At 44.5% G+C, this 20440-nt stretch overlaps 1 protein-coding gene across 1 annotated transcript in view; it reads right to left on the reverse strand.

Moving 5' to 3' along the window:
• The window catches only part of LOC126413031 (zwei Ig domain protein zig-8-like), a 419918-nt gene that overhangs the window by 99871 nt on the left and 299607 nt on the right, over positions 1-20440 (reverse strand). The window contains exon 4 of the mRNA XM_050082925.1: positions 4101-4269. Coding sequence (XP_049938882.1) covers positions 4101-4269 — 169 coding nt within the window. The remainder of the gene's footprint in view (positions 1-4100; positions 4270-20440) is intronic.

Below are 20440 nucleotides of genomic sequence, written 5' to 3' on the forward strand. Positions count from 1 at the left end.
CCTTGACGCCCTACTACTGCTAGATTTCAGACACAACTGATGGTGGGATAAAGATCCCGAAACTGAGGAAGTGTATAGCGACTTCGTGTAAGACTTCGGTTGATAAAGAATATTCTAACTTTGGCGGAAATGTTTGCAATTAACATGTAGTTGAGTAGCTGCAGACTATATGATCAATGACCGCCAGCAGCACAAGAAGACCTTTATCTGGTTCACTTGTGACCGAGAAATGGAATGACTTGTTAGTGTGCGGACAAATTCTTTAGCTACTTTTACCGAATTGTAAAGGTCACTGCGGTCCGATTCTTATCCTGAGGTTATCGTAGCACCTATTTGCCGACGACCTTGTCACAGTGGTAACACCGGTTCCCGTCAGATCACCGAAGTTAAACGCTGTCGGGCTGGGCTAGCACTTCAGAGGGCAACCATCCGGTCTGTCAAGCGCTTGGCAGACCACCGTGCACTCAGCTCTTGTTAGGCAAACTGAGGAGCAATTTGATTAAGAGCTAGCGGCTTAGGTCTCTGACATACGGCCGGGAGAACGGTGTGCTGACCACATGCCCCTCCATATCCGCATCCAGTGACACCTGTGGGCTGAGGAAGACACGGCCGCCGGTCGGTACCGTTGTGCCTTCATGACTTGTTTGGACGGAGTTTAGTTTAGTTTTTACTTACGATTTTTAATCTATTTCAAGTGTGGAGACGACAGTTTGAACCGTTGAAACCGGTAAAGTGAACCAAATAAAGGTCTTCTTGTTCAGCTGACGACTAATCTTTTATCTTTGTAGAAATAATAATAATAGTAATAATAATAAATATAAGCGAAAAGATCAGTAATTTCGAGTGCCTTTAAGGCCATAAAGTACTTGAATGAATGCATCACGAGTGACATACTCGTGTTATTCCAACGAGGTACATTGCAGTAAGAATCGAGGAAAATATCGCTTCATCTAACATGTAGCTTGCGTAACGAACACAACGGTTAAATTACGGATAAAGTGTGAAATATACAACATGTCGTCTTTGTTGCAACGTTCTATCTGTGAATAGCCCAAGAATGAGTAAAATTGAGAATGTCCTTATAATGGCTTTTGGAGTATATACATGGAATTTAACTGGCATGTAATGAGCAGAATTAGATTGATAGTTTTTAAGAGATGAATTGCTTTACAGTGAGTTTTGCTGCTTAAGCAGGGAGCAAACCAACCTGGTTATTTAGAGACAAAATTACGCAACGTTGCTTGTCGAAGCAGTTGTCCTAGAATACTGAGAGCACCTTTGGAGTGATCCAGAAACGTACAGTGGCAAAGGCAGTTGGAAAATTAGATGCTTTCACATTAATAACGTACCCCGAAGATGCCAAATAAAAAAAAAAGGTCTTAGGCTTCTTGCAACTTCGTTTTTGTTTTACATAGTATGTCAGTTTTCCGGAATTATAATCAGGAGATACACATACATGTTAATGAGACAGCATGTAAATGGCGAACAATACGAGCGAGAAGGCATCGCATTTTATAACAGTTTCTCGGGACATTGTCCGTGGAGAAAACATCGATCAATAAAACTACAATAAAATAATTTCACTAATAGACCTAAAAGTCTTAATCGTTATGGCTTTGAGTGGTTTAGAACTGTTATAGTATCATTATGAGAACGTTTTACTCTATGAAAAAGGGTAATACACATCCTTTGTTGTCAAAGGACTAGAATACAGTCAAACGCATAAAATAATATAAACGTATGGCTGATATACCGTCGGTGAAAGTAGGGGACAGTAGCATGGAGCATGCCTCTCTGGAGGGGTGTGAAGAACACTGCAGAATAAGGCTTAGTCGCTAGTAGTTTAACAGCGAAAGGTCCACCTGCCGCCTTCGGCATAACGTCGGTAACAGCCAATGGTTGTGAGACATGACTGTATTCGATAATGAAATACACAACTTATACGGACCAAGACAGCACGTACTGAAATAGATTTAATACATTTGATATGTGTTCTAAATGTGGCAGTGTAGACGAGGTCGTAGGTAGAAATGATTGGCTTGCTATTTAGTAGCTAACAATGAGTAGCTTTCCACGTCTTCAAGTTGTTATATGTGCTATCATACGTTAGTTTCATGATAGTCACTGTTCTTCTAGATACAGACATATGTAACTTCAGTCTGTTACCATATGTGGCTAGTCTTCGTTTTTCAATAAGATTCTTGCGTTCTTAGAGTCGTCGTTGATAAATGATAACACTGAGGTATGGTACATACCTTATTGAAGTGACTGCCTGGAGCTTATTTAAATAGTGCTTCGTGCATTGGTCGTACCGGCGGTATCATCCCACTCCAGTACGAATTATCTTTCCTCATCATTGTACAAAACCGAGCGAGGTGGCGCAGTGGTTAGACACTGGACTCGCATTCGGGAGGACGACGGTTCAATCCCTCGTCCGGCCATCCTGATTTAGGTTTTCCGTGATTTCCCTGAATCGCTCCAGGCAATTTTCGGGATGGTTCCTTTCAAAGGGCACGGCTGTCTTCCTTCCCCGTCCTTCCCTAACCCGATGAGACGGATGACCTCGCTGTCTGGTCTCCTTCCCCAAACAACCCAACCATTGAACAAAATCCCCCAAATGTTCCACTGTTAGGGCGGCGTAGTTCCATAGATAGTCGTATGTAGTGGTTATTACCACTTTCAGTGTGGTCCGCAGCTCATGGTCTAGTGGCTAGCGTTGCTGCCTTTGGATCACGGGATCCCAGGTTCGATTCCCGGCAGGGTCTGGAATTTTCTCCTCTCGGGGACTGGGTGGTTGTGTTACCCTAATCATTTGATCATCATCATTCTTGAAGTGTCGATACGGGAAACGGAAATACTTGGAACTTGTACGGGCGCTGATCACCACGATGTTGAGCCCTCCACAATCCAGTACCATCAACGTTCAGTGTGATGCTGGAAGAAAGACGATTTGACACTGCCGGAACATTGTCTACATATAATGAGACTGAACAACTTAATTTAGAACAGTTGCATGGATAATGTTGTGGGGAAGGCAACCCAAAGGCTACGTTTTGTTGGCAGAAAGCTTAGCTGATGCAACAGACGTACAAAAGGGACTGCCTAGACTACGCGTGTTCGTCCTCTGCTTTCATCATCATTCATGAAAGTGGCGAGATTGGACTGAGCAAAGGTTGGGAATTTGTACGGGCGCTGATAGCCGCGCGGTTGAGGGTCCCACAAACCAGACATTCTCATCATCATCATCGTCCTTTGCTGGGGTACTGCCGTGCTGTACTGGTTCATTACTAGATAAGGTTGACAGAGGGCATCGGAAAAGTTGAAAGGTAAGCTCGTTCTGTATTATAGCGAAATATGGGAGAAAGTGTCGCGGGAATGATAAATGAATTGGGATGGAAGTCATTAAACAAAGGAGTGTTACTCTACAGCGAGATCATTTCACGAATTTTCAGACATCAACTTCCTCTTCTGAATGTGAAAACATTATATAATCGCCAACATACACAGGGAAAAATTATCATCATCATCACAAAATAAGAGAAATCTGAGAAAGTACAGAATGATTTAAGTGTCCATTTTTCTCTGTTGGAGAGTGGAATGGTAGAGAAATCGTCTGCCAAACACTTACGTGAGTTGTAGAGTTGTAGTGTAGCTGTAGATGTAGAGAAGCAGGGTTAATTTCTCCAGTCGATGTAAGCGCCAACAAATGTGAAGTGAGATTACTAGTTATGGTTGGGCACGATGTCGTATAACAGACTCGTACATGATAGTCTCAAACTTGATGGGTGATAGTCAGTAAAATTCTTCAGGGTATGTGACTGCATTGCCATTTTGTAAAATTTTCGACGTTTCGGCCACTGTCACATGTGTTCTTCCTCAGGGAGTCTTTACTAATTTTTGGGGAAAAAATCGTCGAGGAAGCCCCTTGGCAACAGTGACAGAATAGTCTGAAAGTTTTACACATCGACGATGCGGAGACATATCCAGAAGAATATTATAGAACGTGGTAAGGGGCGCGAAAGCCTACGCTTACATTCACGGCTGACGTTTAATTACGGAAATTTGTGTCTTGCTCACTCTGGTCGAGGGGCTCCACTTACCATGCAGGACGTGCACGTTGACGGGCCGCGCCTGCGCGTTTGACGGGTTGCACTGGTAGCGGCCCGAGTCGGCGGGCGTGGCGCGCTGTATGAGCAGGAAGCTGGTCGTGGTGGGGCCCTTCTCCGTGATCACCGTCACGCCGCCCCGCGGGCTGTCGTAGCTGATGATCTGCAACAGCGCCAGAGCACGCGCTCACATTAGCCACTGTCGCAGCAGGCGCTGTAGGTGAGGTTACATCTTCTCCTACAAAACAGAACCAGTAAAACACCCGATTCCTTAAGGAGCTGGACTTCCATTTGTTAAAAACAGCTTCCAACTCCTGACTACAACAGCAAGGTAATGTGTTAAATATTCTATGCTAAGCATGAAAGGAAGGAATAGTTTAGAAAATATAGCAAAATATTTCTTCCGATTCCGCAACACGGTTTATCTAGGTGATGGGATCTCTAGTATATACAGGATGGTCCACTGATCTTGGCCAGGCCAAATATCTCAAGAAATAAACGTCAAACGGAAAAACGACAAAGAACGAATCTTGTCTAGCTTGAAGGGGTAAACCAGATGGCGCTATGGTTGGCCCGCTAGATGGCGCTGCCATAGGTCAAACGGATATTAACTGCGTTTTTTTTTTTAAATAGGAACCCCCATTTTTATTACTTATTCGTGTAGTACGTAAAGAAATATGAATGTTTTAATTGGACTACTTTTCTCGCGTTGTGATAGATGGCGCTGTAATAGTCGCAAAGATATGGCTCACAATTTTAGACGAACAGTTGGTAACAGGTAGGCTTTTTAAAATAAAATACAGAACGTAGGTACGTTTGAACATTTTATTTCGGTTGTTCCAATGTGATGCATCTACTTTTGTGAACGTATCATTTCTGAGAACGCATGCTGTTACTGCGTGATTACCTGTAAATACCACATTAATGCAATAACTGCTCAAAATGATGTCCGTCAACCTCAATGCATTTGGCAATACTTGTAAAGACATTCCTCTCAACAGTGAGTAGTTCGCCTTCCGTAATGTTCGCACATGCATTGACAATGCGCTGACGCATGTTTTCAGGCGTTGTCGGTGCATCAGCATAGCAAATATTCTTCAACTTTCCTCACAGAAATGTATCCGGGGACGTCAGATCCGGTGAACGTTAGGGCCATGCTATGGTGCTTCGACGACCAATCCACCTGTCATGAAATATGCTATTCAATACCGCTTCAGCCGCACGTGAGCTATGTCCCGGACATCCATCATGTTGGAAGTACATCGCCATTCTGTCATGCAGTGAAACATCTTGTAGTAACATCAGTACAACATTACGTAGGGAATCAGCATACATTGCACCATTTAGATTGCCATCGATAAAATGGGGGCCAATTATCCTTCCTCCCATAATGCCGCACGAAACATTAACCCGCAAGGTCGCTGATGTTCCACTTGTTGCAGCCAACGCGGATTTTCCGTTGCCCAATAGTGCATATTACGCCGGTTTACGTTACCGCTGTTGGTGAATGATGCTTCGTCGCTAAATAGAACGCGTGCAAAAAATCTATCTTCGTCCCGTAATTTCTCCTCTGCCCAGTGGCAGAACTGTACACTACGTGCAATTCCTGGTGCATGGAAATGTGGTACGGGTGCAATCGATGTTGATGTAGTATTCCCAACACCGACGTTTTTGAGATTCCCGACCCTCGCGCATGTTGTCTGCTGCTGATGTGCGGATTTGCTGCGACAGCAGGTAAAACACCTACTTGGGCATCATCATTTGTTGCAGGTCGTGGTTGACGTTTCACATGTGTCTGAACACTTCCTGTTTCCTTAAATAACGTAACTATTGGGTGAACGGTCCGGACACTTGGATGATGTCGTTCAGGATACCGAGAACCATACATAGGACATGCCCGTTGGGCATTTTGATCACAAAAGCCATACATCACCGCGATATCGACCTTTTCCGCAATTGGTAAACGGTCCATTTTAACACTGGTAATGTATCACGAAGAAAATACAGTCCGCACTGCCGAAATGTTACGTGATACCACGTACTTATACGTTTGTGACTATTACAGTGCCATCGATCACAAAGCGAAAAAAGTGGGCCAACTAAAACATTCAAATTTCTTTACGTACTACACGAATCTGTAATAAAAATGGGGGTTCCTACATAAAAAACGCAGTTGATATCCGCCTGACCTATGGCAGCGCAATCTAGCGGGCCAACCGTAGCGCCATCTGGTTTCCCCGTTCAAGCTAGACAAGTTTCGTTCTTTGTAGTTATTTCCTTTCACGCTTATTTCGTGAGGTATTTAGCCCGGTCACTATCAATGGACCACCCTGTATCTATGTAGTTTCCTACTATCTTCCAGTTCTTCTTCTGATATGCAAGTACACTCCTGGAAATGGAAAAAAGAACACATTGACAACGCTGTGTCAGACCCACCATACTTGCTCCGGACACTGCGAGAGGGCTGTACAAGCAATGATCACACGCACGGCACAGCGGACACACCAGGAACCGCGGTGGTGGCCGTCGAATGGCGCTAGCTGCGCAGCATTTGTGCACCGCCACCGTCAGTGTCAGCCAGTTTGCCGTGGCATACGGAGCTCCATCGCAGTCTTTAACACTGGTAGCATGCCGCGACAGCGTGGACGTGAACCGTATGTGCAGTTGACGGACTTTGTCCAAAACGTGGGGCGTGAGGTCTCCACAGCACATCGATGTTGTCGCCAGTGGTCGGCGGAAGGTGCACGTGCCTGTCGACCTGGGACCGGACCGCAGCAACGCAAGGATGCACGCCAAGACCGTAGGATCCTACGCAGTGCCGTAGGGGACCGCACCGCCACTTCCCAGCAAATTAGGGACACTGTTGCTCCTGGGGTATCGGCGAGGACCATTCGCAACCGTCTCCATGAAGCTGGGCTACGGTCCCGCACACCGTTAGGCCGTCTTCCGCTCACGCCCCAACATCGTGCAGCCCGCCTCCAGTGGTGTCGCGACAGGCGTGAATGGAGGGACGAATGGAGACGTGTCGTCTTCAGCGATGAGAGTCGCTTCTGCCTTGGTGCCAATGATGGTCGTATGCGTGTTTGGCGCCGTGCAGGTGAGCGCCACAATCAGGACTGCATACGACCGAGGCACACAGGGCCAACACCCGGCATCATGGTGTGGGGAGCGATCTCCTACACTGGCCGTACACCGCTGGTGATCGTCGAGGGGACACTGAATAGTGCACGGTACATCCAAACCGTCATCGAACCCATCGTTCTACCATTCCTAGACCGGCAAGGGAACTTGCTGTTCCAACAGGACAATGCACGTCCGCATGTATCCCGTGCCACCCAACGTGCTCTAGAAGGTGTAAGTCAACTACCCTGGCCAGCAAGATCTCCGGATCTGTCCCCCATTGAGCATGTTTGGGACTGGATGAAGCGTCGTCTCACGCGGTCTGCACGTCCAGCACGAACGCTGGTCCAACTGAGGCGCCAGGTGGAAATGGCATGGCAAGCCGTTCCACAGGACTACATCCAGCAACTCTACGATCGTCTCCATGGGAGAATAGCAGCCTGCATTGCTGCGAAAGGTGGATATACACTGTACTAGTGCCGACATTGTGCATGCTCTATTGCCTGTGTCTATGTGCCTGTGGTTCTGTCAGTGTGATCATGTGATGTATCTGACCCCAGGAATGTGTCAATAAAGTTTCCCCTTCCTGGGACAATGAATTCACGGTGTTCTTATTTCAATTTCCAGGAGTGTATTTTATTACTTTAGGAAAGTTTTCCGTATTTGTAAGAGGGATGACTGAAAAGTAATGCCTTCAACTTCGTAACTCTTCAACAATTGGCAGCATTGGTATGCGGCAGGTACTGGCTTGTTCCGTAGCCTCTTCTCTACAGCTGCAGTTGGCGGGGAACCTTAGCACTGAACCGTTGTGAAGTTACACAATAAAGTATGGAGCCCTGCGCAGACGGTCGGTAAATGCGATTTAAGCAACATGCAGGCGTTGAATTCTTGACAGTAGAAGGTGTCACCCCAAAGGAAGATTCATCATAGAATGAAAGCAGTTTATGGTGATTTGGTTGATGTTAGTACTGTGCTTCGTTGGGCGAGTATGTTTAAAGATGTTGAGGCGGCAACATCTGACCTGCGTGACAAACAAGCTTTGGACGTCCAGTGACAGCAACCACCGAGTTTCACAAGCAAAATGTTGACAGATTAATTCAGGACGATCGTCGTATCACTCTGAGAGAAATTGCAAGCACAATCGACTTTTCACAAGAACGTCTGGGTCACATTATTGCTTTGCTTGCCTATCGGAAGATCTGTGCGCGATGGGTACCCCGGATGCAGACTCCTGAAATGAAAGCACAGAGACTTGAAATTTGCCAGGAACTCCTCCAGCATTACGAGAATGAAGGTGACGCCTTTCTCCTTTCAATTGCGACAGGAGACGAAATGTGGGTACACCATTACGACCTGGAGACGCAACGTGTTTGCGGAAACAGTGTGTCGGCTTCTTCCGTGACGGCTTCAGAAAACTTGTTCATCGTTGGCAGAAATGTATCCAAATAGTTGGTGATTATGTGGAAAAGTTAATACTGGTAATTAAAGATCACATTCTAAGGATTATTTCTGCCTTTGATTTACTAAAATATTTCCATTACTTTTCATTCAACCCTCGAAATATGCCACAAAGTTACAATACGAGGGGCTATCGTTAAGAAAATGCCGCGCGAGGTAGTCTCACGGTCTGAGTCACTTGTGACGGATCGCGCGACTCCCACCGTCGGAGGTTCGAGTCCTTCCTCTGGCATGGATGTGCGTGTGTTCTCCTTGGAGTAAGTTAGTTTAAGTTAGATTAAGTAGTGCGTAAGCGTAGGGACCGACGACCTCAGTAGTTTTCTCTCGTAGTCCTTATCACAAATATCCATTTTTTCCATTAAGTAATGCAACACTTTTTTCGGCCAGTTTCGGTTAAAAGAATGCGAAATTTCTTGTGAGGCATCGTGGAATATTCCCGCATCAGCCCCTGAAGTTTCACAAAGTTCCGATATGTGGAGGGGATGGAAGTAGTTTTCAAAGTAGTGTCTGTAACGGAGCTCCGTTCCAAGCAGAGGGCTGTCATTGAGTTTCTATTGGCGGAAAACCAAACCCTCGCAGATATTCATAGGTGCTAGCCGAATGTTTACGGAGAAATGGTAGTGAACGAAACCATCGTCAGTCATCAGGCGAGTCATCACCGCAAAATGGTAGCGCAAAACCGTCCTATCTCCCGCGTTCCGATCGGCAGCACACAGCTGGAACTCCTGCAATGTTTGAACGTGCGTACACTCTCACTGGAGGTGATCGACTGATCAGAATCAAACATCTTGTTGCTCAGATAGACGTCTCTGTTGGTAGCGCTGACACGCCCCTCCACCATTTGGGGTATTCAGAAGCGTGTGCCTTCTGTATTCATCGCCTCCTAAAAGACGACCATGGAGAACCGTACGTCTGCTTAACTGGGAGGTAACGTACTTGCACTGGGCCCGGGTTTGATTCCCCACCGGGTCAGAGATTTTCTCCGTTCGCGGACTGGGTTTTGTGTCGTCCTCATCATCATTTCATCCTCATCATCTGCAGCAAGTCGCCCAATGTGGCGTCGACTGAAATAAAGACTTGCACTTGGCGGCCGGACACGAATAGAACATCCCGGCCAACAATTCCATACGATCATTTCATTTCACCTGTGCGTAATTGCTTGCGCACTACGAGGTTGACCGTCTGTGACGATGAAACGGTTATTCATCACCTCTAAAGTGAAGCAAACCGGCAATCCATGGAGTGGGCGCCACACCACCTGTCCTGCGAAGAAAAGCCAAAACCTCAGCCGACGAAGCCATGGCGACGGTCTTGTGGGACTCTGAAGGTGTAATTTTGTTTAATGTGCTCGCTCATGGTGCAACAATCAACTCTGAAATGTATCGTGTCACCACCAGGAAGTTGGAGAAACGCCCTCAGCGTGTTCGTCCCCACAAAAATGCAAACTAACTCCATGGCAAAGCAAGTGTAAGGCTTCACACAAGTATGCGTGCCCGAGAGGAGGTCAGAAAACTTTACTGCAGTATTCTTCCTCATCGACTCTACATCCCATAGCAGCTTCCCACTTTCATCAGGTTTACCCAATGAAGGATGCACTCTGCAGGAAGCAATACGTGGATGCTGAGTGGGGTACTGATGTAGCAGGACGCTGGCTACGAAGTCGACCAGCACTCTGACATAGAGATCCTCGCAGTAATGCGGCGTAAGGGTGTGACATTGACCGGACATTACGTTGTACAATAAAGATTTGTAGCCAAAATAGTGGGGAAAATATGGTGTATTGGAACAGTGAATAGAAGCAATCTGCTTTCACAGAAGATATGATGCATTACTTACTGAACGCCCTCCCATACGTCACGACCTCTGTTCTACCTTCCTAAATTCCTTTGTTCTATATGAAAATTGTTAGTTTTAAAATTTTCAGTTCCTTAAATACTCTTAAATCTATAAGTACTCAAAAGTGCAATATTGCTTAAACTTATTGAAAATAAGATGAATCAAGTAAGATTCATCTCGTGTACATGTACAATTTCATATAGACAAAGTACGATTTGTCTTTGTGACAAGGTGGCAGGTCATCTCTAAGTGGCAGCAAATAAACTTTATAAAAATCGAAACAGGACAGGCAGCGCATACCGTCGACATCTGCACTATTGTGCTCTATTTTCAGTACAATACAAATACAGAGCAAACTGAGGTAGGGAAAAAAAAGAAAAAAAACCGGAATGCAGTAACTCTGTAGCGAGCTGTTGGAGATCATGACTCCCTCATACCAAAATACTCTGAATGTATCCTTGAACACCGCCCAGACCGAGAACACAGCATAAGGTAAGCGAAAAAAAGAAATAAATAGGAAAGGTAATGTTTATTTGTCAGACTTCAGACCCGTAGATCGAGGGTTCAGCCTCAAGCCTATCATCCGACTTATCGTTTCTTTCATCTCTGACGATAATTTCTGTCCTTCAGAATGGCCAAGTTGCTCCATGCCATTTGAGTCCAACAATATGAGTCACTTCTTAGTTTTCTGTCTCAAACCTGTTTTAGAAAGCGACGTACTAAAAAGTTTTTTCCTCCTGTTTCTTATTATAATGCGATTATTTATCTACACGTTACAAATTTTATTTCAGTATAATTGACCATGTTGAATAATATTTGTTTCTTGTTGCACAAAAAGATATATTTTATTTTTACCTACATTATGCACCAAAACTGATAACATTCCAGTTACTCAAAATTTTTAAGGTGATCATGTCATCGGACACCTCAGATGTCACCTCATTTTTATTAATACACACTTTATTAATTTAATGGGTAAATTAGTAAATAAATTTGCAATGAATCCCTTGATTTCATTCACTGGTAACAGGAGTACCGTGAAAAAAGGGGTCGTTGAAAGAAACAGTTGTGTTCGTCAGACTACTATGCGAGAAACGTATGTTGCTACTCCAAATTCTTCCTAACTCTTGTTGTGATCAGAGCGCGTCACACGCAGGCGGGGACACCACCCTAAAGAAACGCCAGCGTTTCAGTTCCAAAAGCCGCGCGGAATAGCCGCGCGGCTTGAGGCGTCCTGTCACGGACTGCGCGAACCCTCCCGCCGGAGGTTCGAGTCCTCCCTAAGCATGGGTGTGTGTTCTGTTCTTAGCATAAGTTAGTTTGAGTAGTGTGTAAGTCTAGGGGCCGATGACCTAAGCAGTTTGGTGCCTTACGAATTTACACATTTGAACACGTGAACAGTTCCGAAAGCCACAACCTGCAGGAAGGTAGCGACAGTGACAAAGTGACAGAAGAGATAGTGCTGTGTACCCATGGCCCGGATAGCATGATCGAGACAGTGTGCACGAAACTGTCAAAATATAAAGAATTAAAATCCATTTGATGGTGCAAAAGGGTGCGAGTTTCAAGAATGAAAAAGAACCAAAGCACTCTGTTCACTTCATTGTTTTCCGAAGTACCTGACACTGTTGCCCAAGGTGTTTAATAAAATTTGTTTCAAAGGACATCCGCAACTGAGTTCTCGGGTTCATGTGCGGCTGTCACCTATCCGCATCTAGGCGTTTTAATTTGGAACCGCGTGACCGCTACGGTCGCAGGTTCCAATCCTGCCTCGGGCATGGATGTGTGTAATGTCCTTAGGTTACTTAGGTTTAAGTAGTTCTAAGTTCTAGGAGACTGATGACCTCAGATGTTAAGTCCCGTAGTGCTCAGAGCCATTTGAACCATTTGAACCTAGCCGCAGCCTGGTGCTCAGTGTGTGGCAGTCACCCGTTTCACGGTTTTTGTACAACTGAAGATGGACTTACAATCGCCTGAATTTGGTCGCGAGTGGACCATTAATACCAATTAGAACCGAAGCGGTTTCTTATTTTACCGAGTTGGTGAAGTGGGTACTATAGTCGAAATGGCTTAAGAAGATCCCTGACAACTCGCAGCGCAGTTGCCAAGTTTCAAATGCGAAATACTAACGGCTGCAGAGGAAAACAGTAGCTCTCTATAGAGCTGTACCAACAATGAGGCACTGCCATAGAAAGGTTTACAGAATCGCGTTACCTTACAGGTCGAGGTAGGCCCGCGAAGCTGCTTTGCCTAAACCACCGCAACTGTCAGGATCAACTTGGGCCGACTGAGCTGTAGCTCTGTACAGTTACAGTTGGTCACAAGAATGAAAATGATTAATAATAATTCACAGCTTCAAATCTTATACAACTGTGGTTTTCCGACTTTCATAAAGTCCCCTTTCCACGAATACCACGTTAAAGGTTTTCAGCAGTGCTTGACAAACTGATGCCCGAATCAAGTACTCGTGCGGCCCACGGTTCTCTGTAGTAGTTTCAAACAATGCACTTGTAGCAACTAACAGCCGAATCCAGAAACGTTAGCTAACGTTAAGAATTTCTGAAGAGTGTAGTTTGCCCGCTCAGTAACAACTAATTACAAACTCAGTAACGTCTTTAGACTTACAATCATTTGTGACTGTGTCTCATACTGGATAATCCATGTAAATATAAGTACAGTTACTGTTATTAGTCACTTAATCATCCGCTCACACAAACAAGACCTCTTCGTCAGATAACTACAGTGTCGGAATTTTAGGGTCGCTGAGAGTGGTAGCAGTCTCCAACAGAGAAGAGCTGACACATGTTCCGAATGGTAGCGACTTTTAACGATCACTACTTGTCTCCTGCGACCGGCTTATTACTCCATAACTACAGCTAGTCTATTGGGAGGCTCATAAGGTACTAATTTATGGAGCGCTTCAATTAATAATAAGATCGGAGGATCCGAGGCCCGTGGTGTCAGCCCACTATGTCAATATTGGCTCTTGAGCAAAAAGGTTTGACAGCCACTAGTTTACAGCGATATCACCATGATGGAAGCGATGCACTCAACCAATCATCCCCACATATACGTAATAAGGCACTGGTATGCTCAGGAGGACAGGTGAGCACGCGCATGCAGTATGAATGCAGTGGGATGTAATTTTAAATAACAGACATTATATTACGCAGGTTTTATTAATATCGCGCTGTCAGATAATAAAAGTTAGAAAAGTTTCAAATGACTGTTACGTGGCAATAACGAGCACAGAAAACGGTTTCACACTATAGACTAAATATTCAACACTAGGGCTGTAACCACAGACTTGTCTTTGGGCATAAGAAAAAAACTAACAATTCAATGTCAATCCTACTGTATATGGCTTACAGTGTTCAACTTCTATATCCAGTGAACACTGTCATATCATAAATATATCCATGATTTTCAATCCTTACCATACACTTCTAACACTGTCTCAGCCTTTTAAATAAAATGTAGTTACGTCCCACTAAACAAACAATGCAAGGAACGGGTAAAATTAGCTTTTAAATATTTTCTATTCTTTGAAGCATACAAAAATACGATAATTTCTGAAGCATTTTGTGCACAAAAGTACCTACGATTCTTTCAAAAATGACAGAACAAAGTCATTTTCATCCACCTATTAGACTTTCCCTCATTTTCTGCCTAAACGGATACAAGCTCTCACTGCTGCCTCGTCATTCGTTCTTTGTGTTCTTGCATCTAAAAGTTAGTTGTCAAGGTCGTCAGATTGGAAAATTGACTCCAGTCACTGTAGGCACCACTGACAGCGTTCGAATCCTAACAAATTTCTCTATTTCCACAGGGCACCAAAACCTTTCACAGATAGTTAAAACAGAAAAAATACATGTGCGACTACGAGTCTGGTAGCGGTGAGAATGAAAGGTAGCATAATGTTACTGAGCAAATCAAAAAATTTAGAAACATATTGCGCTACCCAAAAATATTGTGCTGTCTCTGGGCATATTGAAAATATCCTTCCCAGTCTCCCTCTGGATCACTGGGCGTTGTTGTTTATGTTGTAGTGAAAATGGGTCCAAAACAAGACAAAAGAATATTATAATTAGAGTACATCGAAGTGTATAAATCGCTGCCAGCATTGTGAGAAGTTAAGACATATCTGTACAAGAACAGAAATGATAAAAACGGGGATCGGGAACGAAGAAAGATTTTTAAAAAAATGAATGAACGAAGAGTTATGAATAAAGCATGTACAGGATGTTACGGATATAAATGCCGATAGTTTTATTGATGACTGACGACAGTCTACTGATCACAATTACATCACTTGCAGGTTAATAATTGTGGCTCTTAGAAGTACACCATGTGATCAAAAGTATCTACACACCTGGCTAGAAATGACTTACAAGTTCGTGGCGCCCTCCATCGGTAATGCTGAAATTCAGTACGGTGTTGGCCCACCCTTAGCCTTCATGACAGCTTCCACTCTCGCAGGCATACGTTCAGTCAGGTGCTGGAAGGTTTTTTGAGGAATAGCAGCCTATTCTTCGTGCTGCACTGAGGAGAGGTATCGATGTCGGTTGGTGAGGCCTGGCACGAAGGCGGCGTTCCAAAACATCCCAAAGGTGTACAGTAGGATTCAGGTCAGGAGTTTGTGGAGGCCTGTCCATTACTGGCATTTATTGTCGTGTAACCACTCCGCCACAAGCCGTACATTACGAACAGGTGCTCAATGGTGTTGAAAGATGCAATCGCCATTCCCGAATTGCTCTTCAACAGTGGGAAGTAAGAAGCTGTTTAAAACATCAATGTAGGGCTGTGCTGTGATATTGCTACGCAAAACAACAACGGGTGCAAGCCCCCTCCTTGGACAACATCACCACACCGTAACATAACAATCTCCGAATTTTACTTTTGGCACTATACAAGCTGGCAAATGTTCACTGGGCATTCGCCACGCCCACACCCTGCCATCGGATCGCCACAATGTGTATCGTGATTCGATACTCAACACAACGTTTTTCCACTGTTCAATAGTCCAATGTTTACGCTCCTTACTCCAAGCGAGGCGTCGTTTGGAATTTACCGGCGTGATGTGTGACTTAGGAGGAGAGTTCACCCATGAAATCCAAGTTTTCTCCCCCCCCCCTCCCCCCCCCCAACTGTCACAGTACTTTCAGTGGATCCTGATAGAGTTTGGAATTCCTGTGTGATGATCTGGATAGACGTCTTCTTACTACACATTATGACCATCTTCAACTGTCGGCGATCTCTGTCAGTCAACAGACGAGCTCGGCCTGTACGCTTCTGTGCTGTAGTGCCCCTTCACGTTTCCACTTCAATATCACATCGGAAACAATGGGTCTACGGTTGTTTAGGAAAGTCGAAATCTCGCGTACAGACGTATGACACAAGTGGCACCCAATCACCTGACCATGTTCGATGTCCGTGAGTTCCGCTGAGCGCCCCATTTTGCTCTCTCGCAATGTCTAATGAGTACCTAGGTCACTGATATGGAGTACCTGGCAGAAGGGGCAGCACAATGCACCTAACATGAAAAACGTATTTTTTGGGGGTGTCCGGATACTTTTGATTACATAGCGTATATCATGTTTTTAGGAGAGTTAGTACCTCCAAGCAGGAGTGGCACAAGCGAGCCATTAATGTGTTCCCCCCCCCCCCCCCCCTCCCCCCCCCCCCCCCCTGGGCAGCAGAGCAATTATTGTAAATTGGAAACAAAACGATCAGTCAGCACTGACAGGCGTAGTCCACATCGTGGCACAGATACGACACTGCAGAAAACATCAGGTGCTGAAGTATGTGATGTGTCAACGGGAAGACTGTTAGCTACAGAGAAAAAACAGCAAACAGACGATGGGTACGTATTAAGGTACCACATTCAAAATATCTGTACCTATAACCCCATCAACCTGTATAGAGATTTTTGCATACGTATACAACATTTACCCTGAAAATAATCTACAGTTGCACGTATTACTGCATGGCACGTTTCCATAACTATGTCTCAGATACTTCAAGGAGAATTTGTACTTGTAAAATTCAATTCTTCAAAAGAGCTTCCAGTACCATGGTTTCGTACGGTAATAGACAAGCCCTGAATTGGAGGAATTGTGTCTGTTATTGTAGAATTTTTGATTATCCACACAACATTCGCTGTACTTGTTTATTGCTTGCATCCTTAAGAGCAACAAACAAAATATTATGCAGCAGCTTCTTAAGCAATAGTATTGTCCCTCTTCAGCAGAATCATGTGGAATAACTTATAGAAGTACAATTAGCCAATGGGAAACTGTGGCCATACTGGAATTTCTGGCAGAATAACAATGAGTCTTGATCTCAAGATGGATATTTATTCCCCAATACTGAAAATCTCTTATCTTAATCATCGGTCCACTTGTGATGTTTTAAAACCAGTGAGAATATTTTTAAAGGAAGACACGAAGTCTTTGCTTGGTAATGGTAAATAACTCGTCATTGTAACAAATGTAGTGATTTGTAATTTACATATAACTAACCTTGTAATCAAGAATTCTCTGGTATTGCCTACAGTAGCGGCTGATATCTTCTGAAAAGCTGTTCGAACAAAAAAACAACTCAGGTGAATGTGCTGCGACAGAGCTGATCACATTCATGCCAGTAATTTGAGAACCATGTTATTTACTCATGTCAATACTAGCTATACAAAATGTGTTTACATGGATCCTGTAAAGTAACGTTGTGGGAACGGGAGCAGTATTTTCCTTCCTCAGAAAGTACGGCACGCCACATTCCCTGCAGATAAACAGTGGGCTGCGTAAACAAGCGGGTATGATCGATACTCTCACATTATGATATTACTTTTCCTTCGTCTGTCTCTGAACTTTATCTGCATCGATGGAACTAGCGCTTTACTCTGAATGTAAGGAATATGTGGAATCAACAAAAAGAAAATCTAGCAACGGCTCTCCATTGCCCACTCGAGCAGCTGAGTGAAAAGGAGGTGGATATACAACGTTTTAAGGTAAACAAATTCTTCTGAAGCAGTGACGGACCCGTAAATACGCGTAAGATGCCACGTTACTCACGCTGAAGGCTGTTGGAGAACCTTTCGCATATATGTTATGTACTCGCAGTTGCGAATACGGACAGGCAGGAGCTGTATAACGGAATGACGATAATGCAGATTTGTGGCAAACCAGGATACGAACCCGGATATCCCGCTTATCACGAGCGATCGCCTTACTGTCAGGCTATTCGAACACAACTTACGTCCAGACCGTAGCTTTCATATGTCGTCAGCCAAGGCTCCACAGCTTGCACTCGTACATTCGTTATGTAACTCCCAGTACAAGGGTGATATTTAAATTGAATTGAACGAGAAACCAGTCCAAGGTGCAAATATTAGTTTCGAGGAGATACTCATTTTCAATATTAGTTTCGAGGAGATACTCATTTTCAAATCAACATAACAAATTCGAAAATGGCGTTTCCGACAGTATCAAATAATATGTGATGCATTCAGATAACTGTATGCACTGTAAGTATAGATAACTGTATGCACTAAAATGTACATGATTTGAAATTGGGTCTCGAATGAAAAATAAAATATTTGCAACTTTACTGGTTTTTTCGTTCTATTGATTAAAAAGAAGCTGCTATTGCAAACTACTCCAACAGGCTGGAAATTAGTAAATTTTAATTGAAGTCGCTAGACCGGTGTTGGCGGATGAAACAATATTGCAGTGCCTAAGTTGTTCAGAAATACGATACAACGATTCTTCGTACATGCATGCATCTACTGCGCCGAATAAAGCCGTTATGAAATACATGAAGTGTTCTCACAGTTGCGAATATGGATAACCAGCAGCTGTATAATGGAAGGGTAGCAATGAAAATTTGTGGCGGACCGGGACACGAAACCAGACTTCCCGTTTATCGCGAACAGTCTTCTTACCATTAGGCTATCCGAGCACGACTCACTGCTGGACATAAACTTAAACATGTCGCCAGCCGTGACAGCATTTCACATTGTTGGAAACTGGCTCTGGAGTAAATGTACCTTCCCAATATTCCATTCGTCTACCGTAAAAAAGGGGATGTTACAACCTTAGCGATGGAAGGAAAAGATACCTCCAGCAATGAAACCGAGATCTGTAACCGATATGGTAACTCAGTCCACCAGGGAAAATAATATCAACCACTTTAAATGAGCGACAATCATCACTTTGGAGCGCTGCCCATGTTTTTTACTGGTACCAGGCAGTTCATGTCACCGTCCATGACTGGCGTCATTCCTGCTACTGAAGTGATGTGTATGTGCCTTTCGGCAGCATGCCGTCAGCTTAATAAAATGGATAGACGTGGAGACGTGACAGAATGACTGATGCTCTTATGACCATTCTGTGAACGAAATTCCCCGGTTTGGTGGTGTTCCAAAGCGGACTGCACAGTGTCACCCACAATTTTAAGTTTGTTTACGCTGCGTTGTATAGCAAGCTATGTTTTAAAATACTCTGCCTAACAAGAAACATGAAGCACCCAAAATAAATGATGGAGCTTCAATGTAACTACCTACACTTGCACATCACCGGCCTCCATTAGCGGAAGCATCAGCAATGATCAAAGACATGAGGGTGAAGAAGACAATGGGAGCCACTGTATTAAAGACACATAATGTTTATCCACAGGACATGTGGCCTCTGTTTCAAATACACTACTGGCCATTAGAATTGCTACACCAATAAGAAATGCAGATGATAAACGGGTATTTATTGGATAAACATATTATACTAGAACTGACATGTGATTACATTTTCACGCATTTTAGATGCATAGATCCTGAGAAATCAGTACCCAGAACAACCACTTCTGGCCGTAATAACGGCCTTGATACGCCTGGTCATTGAGTCAAACAGAGCTTGGATGGCGTGTACAGCTACAGCTGCCCATGCAGCTACAACACGATACCACAGTTCATCAAGAGTAGTGACTGGCGTATTTTGACGAGCCAGTTGCTCAGCCACTAGTGAAGAGACGTTTTCAGTTGGTGAGAAAGCTGGAGAATGTGCTGGCCAGGCCAGCAGTCGAACATTTTCTGTATTCAGAAAGGCCTGTACAGGTCCTGCAACATGCGATCGTGCATTATCCTGCTGAAATGTAGGGTTTCGCAGGAATTGAATGAACGGTAGAGCCACGGGTCGTAACTAATCTGAAATGTAACGTCCACTGTTCAAAGTGCCGTCAATGCGAAGAAGAGGTGACCGAGACGTGTAACCAATGGCACCCCATACCACCACGCCGGGTGATACTCCAGTGTGGCGATGACGAATACACGCTTCCAATGAACGTTCACCGCTATGTCACCAAACACGGATGTGACCATCATGACGCTGTAAACAGAATCTGGATTCATCCGAAAAAATGACGTTTTGCCATTCGTGCACCCAGGTTCGTCGTTGAGTAAACTATCGCATGCGCTCCTCTCTGTGATGCAGCGTCAAGCGTAAACGCAGCCATGATCTCCGAGCTGATAGTCCTTGCTGCTGGAAACATCGTCGAACTGTTCGTGCAGATGGTTGTAGCTTTGCAAACGTCCCCATCTGTTATCTCAGGGATCGAGACGTGGCTGCACGATCCGTTACAGCCATGCGGATAAGATGCCTGTCATCTCGACTGCTAGTGATACGAGGCCGTTGGGATCCAGCACGGCGTTCCGTATTACCCTCCTGAACCCACTGATTCCATATTCTGCTAACAGTCATTGGATCTCGACCAACGCGAGGAGCGATGTCGCGATACGATAAACCGCAATCGCGATGGGCTACAATCCGACCTTTATCAAAGTCGGAAACGTGATGGTAGGCATTTCTCCTCCTTACACGAGGCACCACAACAACGTTTCACCAGGCAACGCCGGTGGTGGTGGTGGTTAGTGT

This window comes from Schistocerca serialis, chromosome 7, assembly GCF_023864345.2.
Source record: "Schistocerca serialis cubense isolate TAMUIC-IGC-003099 chromosome 7, iqSchSeri2.2, whole genome shotgun sequence".
NCBI lineage: Eukaryota > Metazoa > Arthropoda > Insecta > Orthoptera > Acrididae > Schistocerca > Schistocerca serialis.